This window comes from Orycteropus afer, unplaced genomic scaffold, assembly GCF_000298275.1.
Source record: "Orycteropus afer afer isolate SDZICR_OR568_19922 unplaced genomic scaffold, OryAfe1.0 scaffold00069, whole genome shotgun sequence".
Classification (NCBI taxonomy): domain Eukaryota; kingdom Metazoa; phylum Chordata; class Mammalia; order Tubulidentata; family Orycteropodidae; genus Orycteropus; species Orycteropus afer.
Window position 1 is genome coordinate 1,358,423 of NW_006921656.1, and position 14,928 is coordinate 1,373,350.

At 62.8% G+C, this 14,928-nt stretch overlaps 2 protein-coding genes across 2 annotated transcripts in view; one reads left to right on the forward strand and one right to left on the reverse strand.

The window, feature by feature from the left end:
- Nucleotides 1–8,075, forward strand: part of LOC103196777 (maestro heat-like repeat family member 5) — a 76,964-nt gene extending 68,889 nt beyond the window's left edge. The window contains 9 exon segments of the mRNA XM_007940565.1: nucleotides 408–545; nucleotides 1,235–1,349; nucleotides 2,093–2,236; nucleotides 4,838–5,014; nucleotides 5,579–5,734; nucleotides 6,502–6,624; nucleotides 6,837–6,939; nucleotides 7,194–7,268; nucleotides 7,975–8,075. Coding sequence (XP_007938756.1) covers nucleotides 408–545; nucleotides 1,235–1,349; nucleotides 2,093–2,236; nucleotides 4,838–5,014; nucleotides 5,579–5,734; nucleotides 6,502–6,624; nucleotides 6,837–6,939; nucleotides 7,194–7,268; nucleotides 7,975–8,075 — 1,132 coding nt within the window.
- A 3,002-nt stretch (nucleotides 8,076–11,077) lies between these two features.
- The window catches only part of PTP4A3 (protein tyrosine phosphatase 4A3), a 6,825-nt gene continuing 2,974 nt past the window's right edge, over nucleotides 11,078–14,928 (reverse strand). Inside the window, exons 3-5 of the mRNA XM_007940528.1 lie at nucleotides 14,062–14,192; nucleotides 13,352–13,426; nucleotides 11,078–11,195 (exon numbers count right to left, since the gene is read on the reverse strand). Coding sequence (XP_007938719.1) covers nucleotides 11,078–11,195; nucleotides 13,352–13,426; nucleotides 14,062–14,192 — 324 coding nt within the window. The remainder of the gene's footprint in view (nucleotides 11,196–13,351; nucleotides 13,427–14,061; nucleotides 14,193–14,928) is intronic.

Below are 14,928 nucleotides of genomic sequence, written 5' to 3' on the forward strand. Positions count from 1 at the left end.
TGTGGAGGGTCAAAGAAAGGTTTATATATGGAGGGAAATTTTCTTTGTTGGTTGCCAGGGGTGGGAGGGGAGGGGAGGGAATACTGCAAAAAAAAAAAAAAATGTATTGACCCATGTCTCTTTAATTTTGTGTATTTCACAGTACATAAATTATATTTCAATAAAATGCATTTAAAGAAAAATGCCTGCCTCTGCCACCCTCTGACAGAACACCCCTCCAAGCTTCCCACAGATGCCCCCGAGAGAGGGAGACAGGAGTGGACCAGCCCAGGGGTGGCCCCAGGGCTGCTAGATGCTGGAGCCAGGCCAGGAGCGTGTCTTTCAATCTGGGAAGTAGGGGCCCTGTCCCAGGCAGGAGGGTGGCCCGGTGACCCGCCTGTGCCACATCTGACCCCTGCTTGGCACAGCACATCAGTGGAGGTGCTGAAGAGCCTCCTGTCCACCACGGGGCACTGGGACGACTTCGCCCACCTGGAGCTGCAGGGCGCCTGGGAGCTCTTCGCCACCACCCCCACCTACCCACAGGGCGTGAGTCTCCTCGCCAGGTATGAGCGGGGCAGGGGGCCCCATCTGGACCCCCTCCTCCCCTCCTGTGGGTTCCCTAGAGGCTGAGTGTCTGGGTGGTAGAGACGTGGCCCAGGACCTTCTGCCAGCCCGGTGTGGGCCCCCAGGACCTGTCTGAGAGGGTGCAGACACACCCCTCGCCAAGCTTGTAGGAGCTGGCAGTGTCCCCCAGCCCTGAGCCCCTCCCTGGCCTGAGCCCCCTCTCAGTCTCCTCCAGTCCAGGCCTGGCTTCCAGGTGGCCAGCAGGGATGTAAATGGGAGTGCTGACACGCTCCAGCATGGGTACAGAGAGGTGTGCACACTTCTCCCAGGAGAGTGTCCAGACACTGCACACACACAAATGCATGCATACATGCACTCAAATGCACATGCACACACACATGCACACATGCGCACACAGATGCATGCACAGACAAATGCACACATGTGAATACATGCACACACCTGCATACATGTGTATGTGCAAAGTACACGTGCGCACATGTGTACATGTGTGGATACATGTGTGTATGCACACATGTGCACACACAAGTGCACGTTCATGCACATAGACACATGCATGCACACAGGTACACATGCACACACACACGTACACGTACCACACACAGCTGGGGCAGAATCAGGGCTGTGCCTACAGCCCAGGTGTCCCCCTTGCTCTCCTCCCACCCAGAGCCATGGTGCAGAACCTCTGCCCAAAAATCAAAGCCGTGCTCCGGCAGCTGCTGCCCAGCCTGCAGAATGGAGAGGAGCGTGAGAGGAAGGTGGCCATCCTCATCCTCACTGAGGTAAGGGCGCAAGGGGGTCCCCAGGAGACAGCCTGAGACCCAGCCTCCAGCCTCTCTCAGCTGGACAAAACACCATCGGGACCCACCCAACTTCGCCCCTGACTTGGGGAGGCCTAGCCACACGGGTAGCCCTCACACCCTCCTCCCTGCTCCCAGCTCCCAGTGGGGCTCCTGGCTGGACCCCCCACCACACTCCAATGCCCTGGCCTCCAGGCAGAGCCCAGGGGCCTGAGGATAGCTTCAGGCAGATCTGAGCTCAAACTTCAGCCCCGCCCTCAAAACAGCCTCCACTACCCCCTTCACCTCAGTCCGTGCCCCAGGACTGAGAAGCTGAAAGAGCACCCTCTAGAATCAAGTGATGGGTGGGCCCAGTGAACCCCGAGCTCTGTGCAGGGATGGTGGGCGAGGGGCCATTCCCATGACAAGTCGGTGGAAGGAAACCACTCCCACCCACCAGCCAAAATGTCTGGGCCCCCCCCATGGGGGCTCCGACCCCAACAGTCCTTGAGCCAATTGTTGGCCAAGTGGGCTTTGCTGTGTGACCTCCGGCTGGTTTCCCCCATTTGTACACTGAAGGATGGAACCAGCTTGGAAATGGGTTTCAAATATTCATTAGCCAAGACCCCCAGAGAAGGATGCCATCGGCTCTCTGAACCCCCCACCCCAGGCCCTGGAGGTAGAGCCCCGCCCCCAGGCTTCCCAGGACAGGGTGCTCGGCCTGACCACCAGCCTGGGCGCCCCAGTTCCTCTACAGCCCCACCCTGCTGGAGGTGCTCCCCAAGCAGTCCGCCCTGATCATGCTCAGCAGAGGCCTGCAAGACCCCAGCCCCGAGGTCCGCGTGTGCAGCCTGCGCGGCCTGGGCAACATCGTCTTCCACCCGGAGAAGGTGAGGGTGGAGGCGGCAGGGTGAGCCACACGGCCTCCAGCTGCCCACCCACAGGGTCAGGGGCAGAGGCTGTGCCCCTCAGGGCCTGCACTGGGTGGGCTCTGAGGGGATGGAGTAGAGCAGGCCTCAGGAGGGGGCCTGGGTCCCTGCCCACCCCCAGTGGACTGTGGGCCCCAGAAGACAGGCCACTCAATCACCAGCCACCAGCCAGGGAGGCCGGCGGCGTGGGGCGGGTTGACCAGGCAGGCGTGCAGAAGGGCTCAGTGCCACGGCCCAGAGCTGAGAGCAGGACCCTCTGCCAGACCCAGGACGGGTCCAAAGGAGCTCATCAAAGTGTCCGCGCCCACTGTTCAGCCATCTTTATGGTCAAACACAAATGGCGCTACTGTGCAAAGATGTCTGTGTTCAGGGGCCAAGGAAGGGCTACATGAGGAAGGATCAAAGTGCCCAGGGCTTAAACAGGAAAGAGGAGTCCCTAGTGACCAAATGCGCCCAGCTACTGACTGAAAGGTTGGAGGTTCACGCCCAGAGGTGCCCTGGAATAAAGGCCTGGCTGTCTCCTTCTGAAGAATCCGCCATTGGCCATCCCGTGGAGCCCAGTGCTCCTCTGCCTCACGGGCTCCCCGAGTCTGAATCAACTCCACAGCAGCTGCCTCGGTCTGGTTTGGTTTTTCTGGCCAATTGCTCTCCAGCTGAGTTCCAGTCCTGCCTCTGGGCTGCAGCCTGGCTCTCAGTCTGCTTGGATTTGAGTCTGCGTCTCACATTCACCACGTCCAAACACAACTCCCCATCGTCCCACTAACCCACTGTCCCTGCAGACTCCCCATCTCGGCTGCTGGAGCTCCGCCCGTCCAGTTGTTCTCGATTCCTTTCTCCATCTATTTGTCGATCACCAAGCACCACGGTCCACCTAGAACCCAGCCACTTCCCCCACCTCCCCTGCCCAAGCCAACACCTCCCCCAGGTCACCGCAGCACACAGGGTCAGCCTTGTCCCTCTTCAGATTACCCTTGGCCTGATGCTGGAGGGTGTCCCTGATGCCAGGGTGAGAGCATGGCTCCACTTGCTCAGAGTCAAAGCCACAGTCCCTCTAAGGTTCTGTCTGGTCCTCCTCACAGGATCTCTGACCTCTCCCCAGTCCCCTCGCCCACACTGCTCAGCCACAGTGACCTCCTGCCTCTCACACGGTCCAGTAGGCCCCACCTCAGAGCCTTTATCTGCTCCCTCTGCTGGGAAGCTCATCCCACACCTCCTCCCATGCCTGCTCAGGGTCACCTCCTGGCTGAGACCTTCCTTGATCCGACCTGAACTGAAAAGGCTAAACACACCACGCCCACCCTGCTCCACCACTCCCTGCTTTGTTTTCCTCATGCCACGGTCACCCACATCACCCACGGTCACCCTCAGACACCGTCATTATGCACACCCTGTTTCTTTATTCTCTACCCACTGTACTCCCCACCAAAACCCCAGGCTTGGCAGTCTGCCTGCACCCAGTAAGTGCTCCATAAGTATCTGTTGCTGTTGAAGGATTCACTCACTGGACATGAATGTTGTTGTTGTTGTTATGTGCCATCAAGTCGGACCCAACTCATAGCGACCCCTCCTTGGGTTTCCGAGGCAGTATCACTATGGAAGTAGATTGCTCCATCTTCCTTCTGAGGAGTGGCTGGTGGGTTTGAACCACCAGCTTCTGGTTAGCAGTCAAGTGGCTTAGGCACTAAGCTACCAGATATAAGACCTTAAACCCAAACAGAGTTCAGAGAGCAGACTTGCCTGAACCTTGATCAGCTGGAACCACTGCTCTGGTTTGCAGACGTGGCTGAACAGTGGCCTGGAATCAGTGCTTGGGGGCTCCTTGCTCCCCCGCTGCCCGTCTAGGGATTTCGGGGGCACCCCACCAGCCACTCAGAGGGAAAGTTGGGCGATCTACTTCCATAGTGATACCACCTCGGAAACCCAAGGAGGGGTCGCTATGAGTTGGGTCTGACTTGACAGCACATAACAACAACAACAAGACCATTGGGGCAGGTGTACTTGGCTGGAAATGGATTCCCATGTTTAAAAAGAAATGTCAGGATTGACCATAATAGTCACTGAGGACATAAAAGTCTGACACCACCAGAAGCACCACCACGGAAAACAGTGACTTTAACAGGAACACAGCCCGCCGGTCTCTGTCCAATCGCAGCTGCCATCTGACCCACAGGGAGCCCCCCACACACACCCCTGTGGGTGAGGCCAGATGGGGGTGGAAGAGCTGTCCCCAGGGCTTGGTGAGGGGCTACCCGGGATGCATAAGGCTCAGAGAGGGGACCGCCTTGTCCAGCTACGCAGCTCCTGGTGGGCAGAGCAGGCGTGCGCCGGCTCTGGATCTCACCGCCCTGGTTTGGGGCAAGGCCGGTACCGTTCCCGCAGCTGGCAGAGCGCTGCGTCCCCTGCAGCGCCATGGGGGATAAGGCAGGGATGGGGCAGGGGGATGGGGCGCCCAGGGCAGGATGGGGTTCGTCAAAGGGGCGTCTGGAGGGGGTCTCCCCAGAAGAGCTGGGGTGTGGACGGCGAGGCCGGTCCCGGCGCCCTCAGCCCCCCACCCGCCCCTAGGGGACCCTGCTCCGTGGGCAGCTGCCACTCTTCCTGTCCGGCTTCTTCTGTGACAATGAGCCAGTGGTGGTGAGCCTCATGGGAACGGTGTCGGACGTGCTGCACCGCCTGGGCGCGCTCGGCGCGGGCGCCCAGAGCCTCCGCGTCGCCATCCACGCCCGCTCCTTCTTCGACGACGTGAGCGCTCCTGGAAGGGACGGGGGTGCCCCTAACGCGTGCCTTCCTCCGTGCCCCCTTCTGGAAGGCAGGGAGGACCTCCAGCCACCCTCAAATCCCCGGCGGGAACTCCGCCCTGGGGGCGGGGTCTGCGCAGGTGCACAGGCCCCCGAATGGCCAGGTGTGTACCCAGTGGCGCTGCGGGCCTTGTAGGTACCATCCTCGCCGGCCAGGGTCAGGTTTCTCAGCTGTGACAGTCCCCTCCTGTTCAGAATGGCTTTGTTTCTTCACTGTGGAGCCAGGGGGACGAATCTCTCCCCCAGCTTTGTTCCTGACGCCTGTGCGGTCAGGAGGAATCGTGGGCATGGAGACGCAACGCCTCTGCGTCCCGGAGGGCAGCCGGGGACCCGCCCCCGGAGTGCTGTCCGAGGGGGGAGGTGTGACGGGCCCCCAGAGCGCAGAGCCCGGGGGGCAGAGTCCTGCTGCGGAAGCCGAGCCCCACCTCCAATGAGGTGCGGGTCCCGTGTTGGACAAGCGCTGGGACTTCCAGGCGGATGTGGACGCGCTCCGGGCCACGCTTTGCAGGAGCGCGATGGGATCCGGGTGGCAGCCATAGCATTGTTCGGGGACCTGGTGGCAGCGATGGACGGCAGGGAGCTCGGTGTCCTGCGAATCCAGGTGTATCAGAGCATGGTGCCCCTGCTGCTGCACCTGAAAGACCACTGCCCGGCTGTGGCCACGGTCAGTGCCACTGCAGGCAAGGCGGGCCAGAGGCCTTTGCCCTGGTGGGGCTGGGGGCCGCATGGGGCCTGCAGGAGCTTGGAGATCAGCCAAACAGGTGGCAGACTGTTCAAAGGCGAAGGGGTGCTCCAGGGGGCAGCAGGGGGATGGGCAGTGGGCCTGGCTGTCCCCACCCGCTTCCTACTGTGGTCTGTCTGCCATGCTCACCATACACACATGCACGCGCACGCGCGCGCGCGCACACACACACACACGAGCTGCGCCGTCTGTGAGGGCAGGACTCGGTCAACTCTGTTCTCAACTATCTCGGGCGCCCTGCACGTGGCAGGTGTTGGGTCCTTGGGGAATCTGATCACGTGTGGTTTGCCCCCGCTGTGAGCCAGCACCTGTGCCCAGTGCCAAGGACCAAATCAATAGGACAGACGAGGCTTCCCAGGCTCCAGCCGGGGGCCACGACAAAGCAGTCAGTTCTGAGCGGCCCTGGAGCTGTGCTCAGGCCACGGGGGCGGGGGGTGTCCACACCCGGTACTGCAGCCAGGGTGGTCTAGCCGGGACAGGTGACTCTGAGCAGAAGGGGGCGGCGAGGGGAAGGCACCCCAGGCGGAAAGCAGCGGAGAACAGGCCCGAGGTGGAAGGAGGGAGGCGCAGGTGGCCGCTCCAGGCGCCCTCAGTGCCAACGTCCCTCACACTGGGTCCCGGGGGAACGGTGGCAACGCCCTCCGATTCAGCTGGGCAGCACGTGACCCCTGGAGTGGCTGTCCCCACAGCAGGCCAAGTTCACCTTCTACCGCTGCGCCGTCCTCCTGCGCTGGCGGCTTCGGCACACACTCTTCTGCACGCTGGCCTGGGAGCAGGGCCTCAGCGCCCGCCACTTCCTCTGGAGCTGCCTGGTGAGGCCCGGGGCGGGGCCAGGGGTAGGGTCCCCACTGCCCGGTGAGGCCGGGGGTGGGGGGCAGCTGAGGGTCCCCACTGGTGCCTTATCCGCCTACACACACACACACACACACACACACACACGGCTACTGCGGCAGCCCCGAGGGCAGGGGGTGGGGTGGGAGCCCTCCCTGGCCCCGTGAGTGACAGGCGTGCCCCCTCTGGCCAGATGACCCACAGCCAGGAAGAGTTCAGTATCCACTTGGTGCAGGCCCTCAGCTACTTGCACAGCGGCCACCCCCCCATCAGGACCTGGGCGGCACTCTTCATAGGTGGGCAGACAGTGGGCACAGCCCAGAGACCCCCATGGTGTCCCCCGCACCCACCCTGAGGCCAGGTGCAAACCACACGTGATTTGCCCTGACCCCCACCCACCCTAGTCCACCAGCCCTAGCACCTTCAACATCACTGAGGGGTGAAGAGGGTCTCAAGGCTGAGGAGGGGAAATGGGTGGGTCTGAGCCCCCCATAGAAGATGGGGACCCCCCACCCACCCAAGGCTCTACCTCTCCCTCCGTGTCCTGCAGGTTACACCATCTGCTATCACCCCCAGGCCGTGTCCCAGATAGTGACTGCTGTTGACACCAACCTGCTGTTCTGCAGTAAGCAGCTCCCCACCCCGCCCCCCAGCCCAGGCCGGGTCCTCCCACCCCAGCTCCAGGGCTCTCTTACTGAGCCTTTCAGCTGAGCCCCCGTTTCCCAGATGGAGAGACTGAGGGCTCTGAAGGGTAGGGCTCTTCTCTCCCACCTCCCAGTATCAAAATCCAGACAAAGACCCAGCCTCCTGAGCAGCCCAGCCCCCATGTCTGGAGGGTAAGGGTGACGTTGCCCCTCCCTAAGCCTCAGGGGTGATGGGGGAAGCAGGGCTGGCACCCACTCTGCATGCTGAGAAAGCAGTGAAGTCTGTGGGTGGGCATGAGGGGCTCTGGTGGCAATGGCTAAAGCATTTGGCTGCTAACCAGAAGGTCAGTGATTCAAAGCCACCAGCCGCTCCACAGGAGGAAGATGAGGCCGTCTACCTCCATAAACGTTTACAGCCTTGGAGACCCAACGGGGGTTGCTATGAGTTAAAATGAACCTCATGGCGGTGGGCTTGGTTTCTGGTTTTTTGGTGGATGGGCTTCACCGACTGACAGGGAGTGGGGGTACATGGTAAGGGGGAAGGGAAGCACTCAGACGGGGCGTGGGAGGGGCAGGGTCTGGGTGCCCCCCACCCCGCTGGCCTCCAGCTGGAAAGTCCTGGCTCTGTGTGGGGCGGGGGCATCCCAGGGCAGCTCAGCTCTCCTGACTCGCCCCTCTTTCCCCGAGCTTTTGAAGATCTCAAAAAAGACCCTGAGCCCGGCATCCGGGAGTTTGCCACCAGGCAGTTCTCCTTCCTCCAGAAGATGGTGGGCAGACCGGAGCCCTGACCAGCACCCGGCCGCCCGCAGCCCTGCCCCTCCCACAGAGCCCAGCTGCACAGCGCTTTCCCGTAAGAAAGGGCTAGATCCCACAAAGGCGTCCCACCTGTGGGCCCTGCCCACCACCCCACGGCTGGCTGTGCAGTGACCAAGCCATGTCCCTAGGAACATTGGGCAGGACTGGGAACAGGGCCCAAGCCTGCAGGGCAGTGGGGGAGGGGATGGCAGGCCAGGACCCCAGAGACAAACCTTGAAGTACATGTGGGGGCCTGTGAATGGCAGCCCCTGTGTTCCCCGGGAACGGGTCTGCTCACCAAAGCCTGGGCCCTGTGAGCCCTGAGCAACCCTCAGGATTGCGTGGCTGAGCAAAGCCGTGGGCCGGGACACCCCTACACCCTTCAGTTTGTCTCCGTGGCTGAGGCTGACTGTGCCCCTTGGCTGCCTCCCTCAGGCCACGGGGCCCCTCTGTGTCCCTCTTCCCACCTCTGTCCCACTTCCCCTCAGGGCCAGGGTGGAGGCGGCCACAGAACCAGCCTGGTCCCAAGTCACGTTTCCCAGTGGAGCCCACTGCAAGGCCCAAGGATCTCAGCTCTGAACCTCAGCTGTTACATCTGTAAAACGGGGTTGTGAGGTCTTCCTCCTGAGACCCCTTGGAAGTCTGAGTCCAGACAAGGACCCTTCCTGGCAGGGTTTCGTGCTCCCAGAGACCCCTCACACACGGACTGTGACCTCCAGCCAGGCCCCTCCCCTTCTCAGCCACGGCTTTCCCACTCGTGAAATGGGCAGGTGGAAGTGCCTGCCGGAGTTCTCTCTGGGGCCTCACCCCAGCCAGACACGGCCTCTGCTCCTTGTCACAACGGTGATGCTGCTGCAAACCTGCCCCCTCCTTGTGCCCACCCTGCCCCTCGGCCATGCCTCCACCCAGGCCGGTCCCTCCTCCCAGAACACCATCCCCACCCTCACCCCCAGGGTGCATGGCCCTGCAGGAGGGAGCCCCACCCCCAGGCTGCCTGGGCCTGGGCCCCGCCCCTCCGACTGTGAGCCTCTCGGGGCAGGGCACAGAGCCCCCAAATGTGATGACATGAGGAATACAGCAGTCACCACCACGCGTGTCTGATTCTCTTGGGTTCAAGTCCGTTCGTTCGTGGGGCACAGGACAAAACCACCATGAGAGCGGGCTCTGGAGGCCACGCCCCAGGCTGGTCACCCTGTCAGTTCATGTCCACTCTGCTGTTTGTCCGTCTGTCAGGAGGAGCTGCTTGGGCAGGCCTTGGGAGCAGTTTTGACTTCTCTGAGCCCCCATCTTGCCCAGGAGGTCCCCCCAATGCAGCCTGGTGGGTGTGGGGGCCATGGGAGTCAGTCCCTCTAACGATGGCCTTTGCTGGGGTCACCGCTGGGACCCAGCTGCCCTCTGGCCCCCTCCTGGCAGTGGACGGCACCTCCTCTCTGGTTTATCTGCCCTTCCGGAAATCTCCTTAGTGAAAGCTTGGAGCTAGCAGGCCAGACTCAAGATTGCCGGAGCTGACGCTCAAAGTCTGGGCAGTGTGGGGAGGGGGCGGCTCCCACCAGCCTGGCCCGCGGGGGGCCCAGCAAGCCTGTGGAGCTGTGGTGGGATGCCAGGTGCGGGAGGGGGCCAGCGTCCCTGTCACCACCCTCTCAGGGCCGCCTCCAGTCTGCCCAGGCCCCGGGGACGGGCAGAGGGGCACAAGGTCGTCCTCCTGGGCCCGTTTCCTCACCTGGGGAAGGGGAGGTGAACATCTCCTGGGGTGTAGGCCCTCTCCATACCCAGCATCCCTGGGGACTCGGTGTCCCAGGAGGAGGAAGGGTGGGACCAGCGGGCAGGAGAGAAGGAACCATAGGCCTGCCCCTTCCTGGGGAACCAAAGTTCCCCCAATAAAAGGCCTGGGGGAAGGTGCCAGGGGAGGCGGCCAGGCCCTTGCCAGAAGAGGGTCAGGCATGGCCAGCAGTGGCAGGTGGGGGGCAGAAGGGGCCCTGGGGCAGAGACCAGCCCAGCCTCTCAGCACAGCCAGCCAGACTGCCACCCCTCCCGTCTCTGTCCAGCCCTCCCCTGCACCCTGGAAGTCCACCCTCCACAGCTGAAATGAAGACACCAGGGCAGAGGCAGAACCGAGCAGCCACAGCAGGGTGACTCTGGTGATCAGGCCCTACCTGCCCCAGAGCGCCCCAAAACACAGAAGGGGCCCCTGTCAGCCCCAAGTGTCCCATGGACAGCTCGGTCCAAAGGCAGACTCCCCACGCCCCACGTGTCAAGGACCCAAAACCAGCTTGGATTCCATTCAAAGGGAGGTGCAGGGCCAGGGATTGCCACCAGGGGGCGCCGTGGGACCACACGAGAACCAGTGCCGCTAAAAGGAGCCGCCCACCGGCCATCCCCGCGCAGCCCGCCAGGACCCACCGCTCCTGCACACACAGCCACAGCGTCCTGTTTTATTACCCTTGAGTGTCCCGAACAGCCACTGCCCCGCGAACCAAATAATTTAAGGTGCCAAGAACAGGCCAGGGTCAGGGGCCGGAAGCTAGCCCAGTGGTTAAAAACTACACCCCCATAAGCAAGCCTGAGAGGGAGCCGCCCACCAAGAAGGGGCTGCAGAGGGTGCCGTAGGAAGCGTTCGGAGCCGAGGTCCAGGGACACGGAAAAGCTTAGGGGCACGGCGGGGGACAGAGACAGACAGGTGTGGGCACAGGCAGAGATGGGAGACAGACAGACACAGGGAAGAGAGGGACACGGGCAGACAGACTCAGGGCAGAGACAGACAGCGGACAGAGACGGACACAGGGTACAGACCCACATGGGCAGAGGCAGGCAATGGAAAAACAGGGTTGAGAACATGGCCAGCACAGGCCAGCCAGACATGGGGAGCCCAAGGCAGACCCACACACAGAGCAGGGCTAGGGGCACACGGGCCGCCGGCGTGAGGGGCGAAACAGCTCATGGGGCTGGTGGGCGGGAGCCTCCTGCAGGCAGCCGTGCCCTCCGCAGCCGGCTGCAGCTACATGACACAGCACTTGGTCTTGTGCGTGTCCGGGGCTCGGAACCGCAGTCTCCGTTTGGGCCGGTACTTCTCCAGGTAGGTGAGCTGTTTGCTGTTGATGGCACCACGCCGCTTCCTGGGGAGAGGATGGTGGGGATCAGTGGGGATCAGCAGAGACGCAGGGCAGGACCCTGGGTGGTGAGAGCAGACGGCCAGGAGGCTGGCACCTTCCTTGGGGCCGGCTGAGCCCTTCCTACCTCCACTGGCCCGTTGCTCAGCCCCGTGCCACCTCCTCCAGGCTGACTTCCCGGACCCCACTCCATGGTCTAGTCCCCCACTCACACAGCCCCACCCTCACCCCACCCCCAGGCCATGAGCCCCTTGGGGCAACATGGATGGAGCAGGCCTTTTCCACAGGGGGGGGGGACTGAGCACCAGGAGGCCAAGGGCCTTGGGGTCATCCAGGGAAGTGGCTGCTGCCACCTCCCCCAGGACCACTGCCCACCTGAGCACACTTCATGCCCATCCCCCGAGCCCAGGAGTTCTGGTGGCACAGTGGGTCAGGCATTCGGCTGCTAACCAGACGGTCAGCGGTTCAAAGCCACCAGCTGCTCCTCGGGAGGAACATGAGGCAATCTATTTCCATGGAGATTTACAGCCTTGGAAACCCAACGGGGGTCGCTACTAGTTGGAATCGACTCAATGGCAGTGGGTTTGGTTTTTTGGTTTTGGTTCCCCCAAGCCAGCTCCTGCCCACCTCCGCTCAAGCCCCTGCTCCCCTGAGATCTGCCCCCATGGCCCACCAGGACCCCACTCTCCAGGCCCCAACACCTAGCTCAGACCCCTTCGGACTTGTACAGCAGCTGGTCCGCTGCCCTGAGGTACAGGCCTGCTGGCGCGGTTAGCCTCTTACCAGCCGCCCTGCAGGCCCTCCCCACCTCCCAGTCCCCGCCTCTCCCAGGGGCTGGTTAACTTGCTGTCCGTCACTTGTTCCCTCCGCTCTGTTCTTGTCACAGGTCTGGTGTCAGCCCTGAGACCAGCTCAGGGACAGCAAGGCCCAGCTGTCTGTTCATGGCTGACGTCGTCAAACGTATCTGATGGGCATCTGATGGGGCAGCAGCAGACACCCCCGGCACAGGCGGGGGGGGCCAGGGGGGGGCAGACCTGGGGGCACTGTACGTGACCACCTGCTGCCACCTCAGGCGGGCCGCTGAAGTGTGAGCACACGCTTCCACAGCCCTGGCTCTGGGTCCCCTTCCTCCAGCCAGCGATGCTGGGGTGGGGGGCAGGGCCACTGAGCAGACCCCAGACCACATCGGAGAGAACACGAGCGGGAAACAAACCTGCCTCAGTGGCTGGGGTCAGACCTGCCTGTTCCTGTGTCGGCCCCAGCCCGTGCCGACCGACAGCATCAGATGAGGGACCATACTGGCTAAAACTGTGCATGTGGACAAGGCTGGCACGAGAGGTGGGTGAAGAGAGGGTAGGGCTGACGAGTGGGGGGCGGTGATATGTGTGAGAGTGTGTGTGTGTGATGTACGTATGTGATGCACGTGTAAGTGTGTGAGCGTGGTGTGTGGTGTGCATGAAAGTGTGTAAGTGGTGTGGTTGTGAGTGTGTGTGCTGTGTGAGCATCAGTGTGTGGTGTGTGAACGGTGTGTGTGGAAGAGCGTGTGCACGTCCGTGTACATGTGAGCCATGCCAGCAGCCCTGAGGAGACGAGCCCACAGACACACGCACTCCTGCACACTCCTGGGAGCCCAGGATGGCCGCGTGGCTGGGGAGAAACACCAGGTGGCCCGGGAGATGGTTGGAGCAGCACCGGGCACAGAGGGCACATCTCTCACTCACACACATGCACATGCAGTGAGGTGGGCCTGCATCAAGCCCAACCCAAGGCTGGGAAGGGGGCCGCCAGCCTCTCCCCGACCGTGGCTGAACGGGACAATACACTGAGTCAAACCCTCACTCTGGCGCCAGGACAGCGAGGCCCAGGAATAAGGCAGCATGGAGGCCACCAGGCGAGCCGACAGGAAGGCCTTTGTGTCCACTGCCCCCCGGGGACCAGGCCCCACACGGCGCCCCTCGCCCTGCCGAGGTGTGTCAGCATCAAATCCAGCCTCCGTGTGACTGAGGAGGACACACCAGTGGACATGCCCCAAGGCCGGTGGTCAGGCATGCTTGCTGACACGGCACCGGGGCCCACAGGGCAGGGTGCACAGGGCCGGGGCTCCCGAAACTCAGACCCCAACCACTCACGGGTCCGCCCCTCCCACCCCTCCAGCCACTCACTGTCGGATGAACTGGACAGCGTCCTCGGACTTCATCCCACTCTCAATCAGGGCCAGTGCCACGAGAACCGGGGCCCTGGGGAAGGCAGGAGGACCGGGTTAGGGGGCCCGGGCCTCCACCCCCATCCCACCCAACGGGCCACCTCATGAAGGTGCCCTGAGCCCAAGGGTGCCACTTGCTCCACCCACTGACCCATTGCCCCCCATGGAGAGCATGGGCTCAGAGACGGCTGCGTGTAATCTCAGGTCCGGATCTGGCTCTGTCACCTCCCCGCTGTGCCACCCTCAAAGGCCCAGCGACCTCTCTGTGCTCCCTGGTGGTGCCCCATGTGGATGGGAGCATTACACAGAGGAGCACAGGTGAGGCAGGGCTGGGCCCTCCCCGAGCAGAGCCGGCCACGCTGCCTACAGAGCCCTCCAGGGCTCATTTCCCTTCTCTGCTAACAGGCTTCTACTGCGGGCACGGAGACCAAGCCCCGCTAACCTGCCCCTTCCAAGGGAGGGAGGGCTTTGTGTCTGGGGAGGAGCAGAGCCCCAGTTTCAACCACAGCAGGAGCGATTTGGGTCCGATATGGGGAAGAAGTGCCCCCTGCAAGGCTGTGAGAACACTGTCTGGGACCCTCAAGCCCTCTGGGAAGCGGGTGGTGGATGCTGTCAGGCAGGCCCCACAACCCAGGGAACGTCAGGGCAAAGCGGCCGGCCCCCACGTACCGTCCCAGGCCAGCCACACAGTGCACGGCCACACAGCTGCCAGGGTCATCACAAAACTTGGCCTTGAGTAGGCTCAGCCAGTCCTCCACCACCTTCCCGGGCGGGGGCGCCCCATCGTCAAACGGCCAGTCCTGGGGAGGGAAGCAGTCTGCTGAGGTGTGGAGGAGGGGCCCGGGTCCGGCTGGCCTGCCCCAGCCAAGGTGCGCTGGCAGCTGCGAGGGTGGGAGGTGGCAGGCTGGCCGGCTGAGGAGTTGGCCAGGCATGGCGTGGGGAGTGGAGGCGTGGGGGCTCGCCATGAGTCTCCCCACTGAGAGTACCTCTCAGCAAGCGTCCTCCCCCTCTCCTCCTCACTGGCACACTCACCTCCTCCAGGAAGCCTTCCCCGACACCCCTGCCCCTTTCTAGGACCCCCTTGGATGCCCGCTGTGGTTCAGTGGTCTCCTGCTCCCGCCCGTGTGCCTACTACAGCCTGACCCCCACCCACCTGAGAGGTCCTGAGGCTTGTCCCTGCTGTCACCTGGTTACCGGCCCCAAACCAGCCTGAGAAGGTGCCTCTGCCTGTCCCAGCGCCCAGCCAAGAGCAGGCTCAGCCCAGTTACCCCGAAGGAAAGAAGGCAGGGGAGGGGGGGAGCCAGTACCCGTGCTGGGTTCCAAAGCCGCAGCAGCACTTGGGGCCTTTCGGGAGGGGGCCTGGGGGTTCATCTGGTTTTGAAAAAGCAGCTGTGTCCCACCGAACCTCAGTGTAGTATTAAGACCATGGCTCCCAGGGAGGACAGAGCCACGGAGGTCCTGGCCAAGCAGTACACGTGGGTGAGGGGGACCGCTCCAGAACCCGAGCTGTGGCACCAGTGGGTGCATACAAAGAGG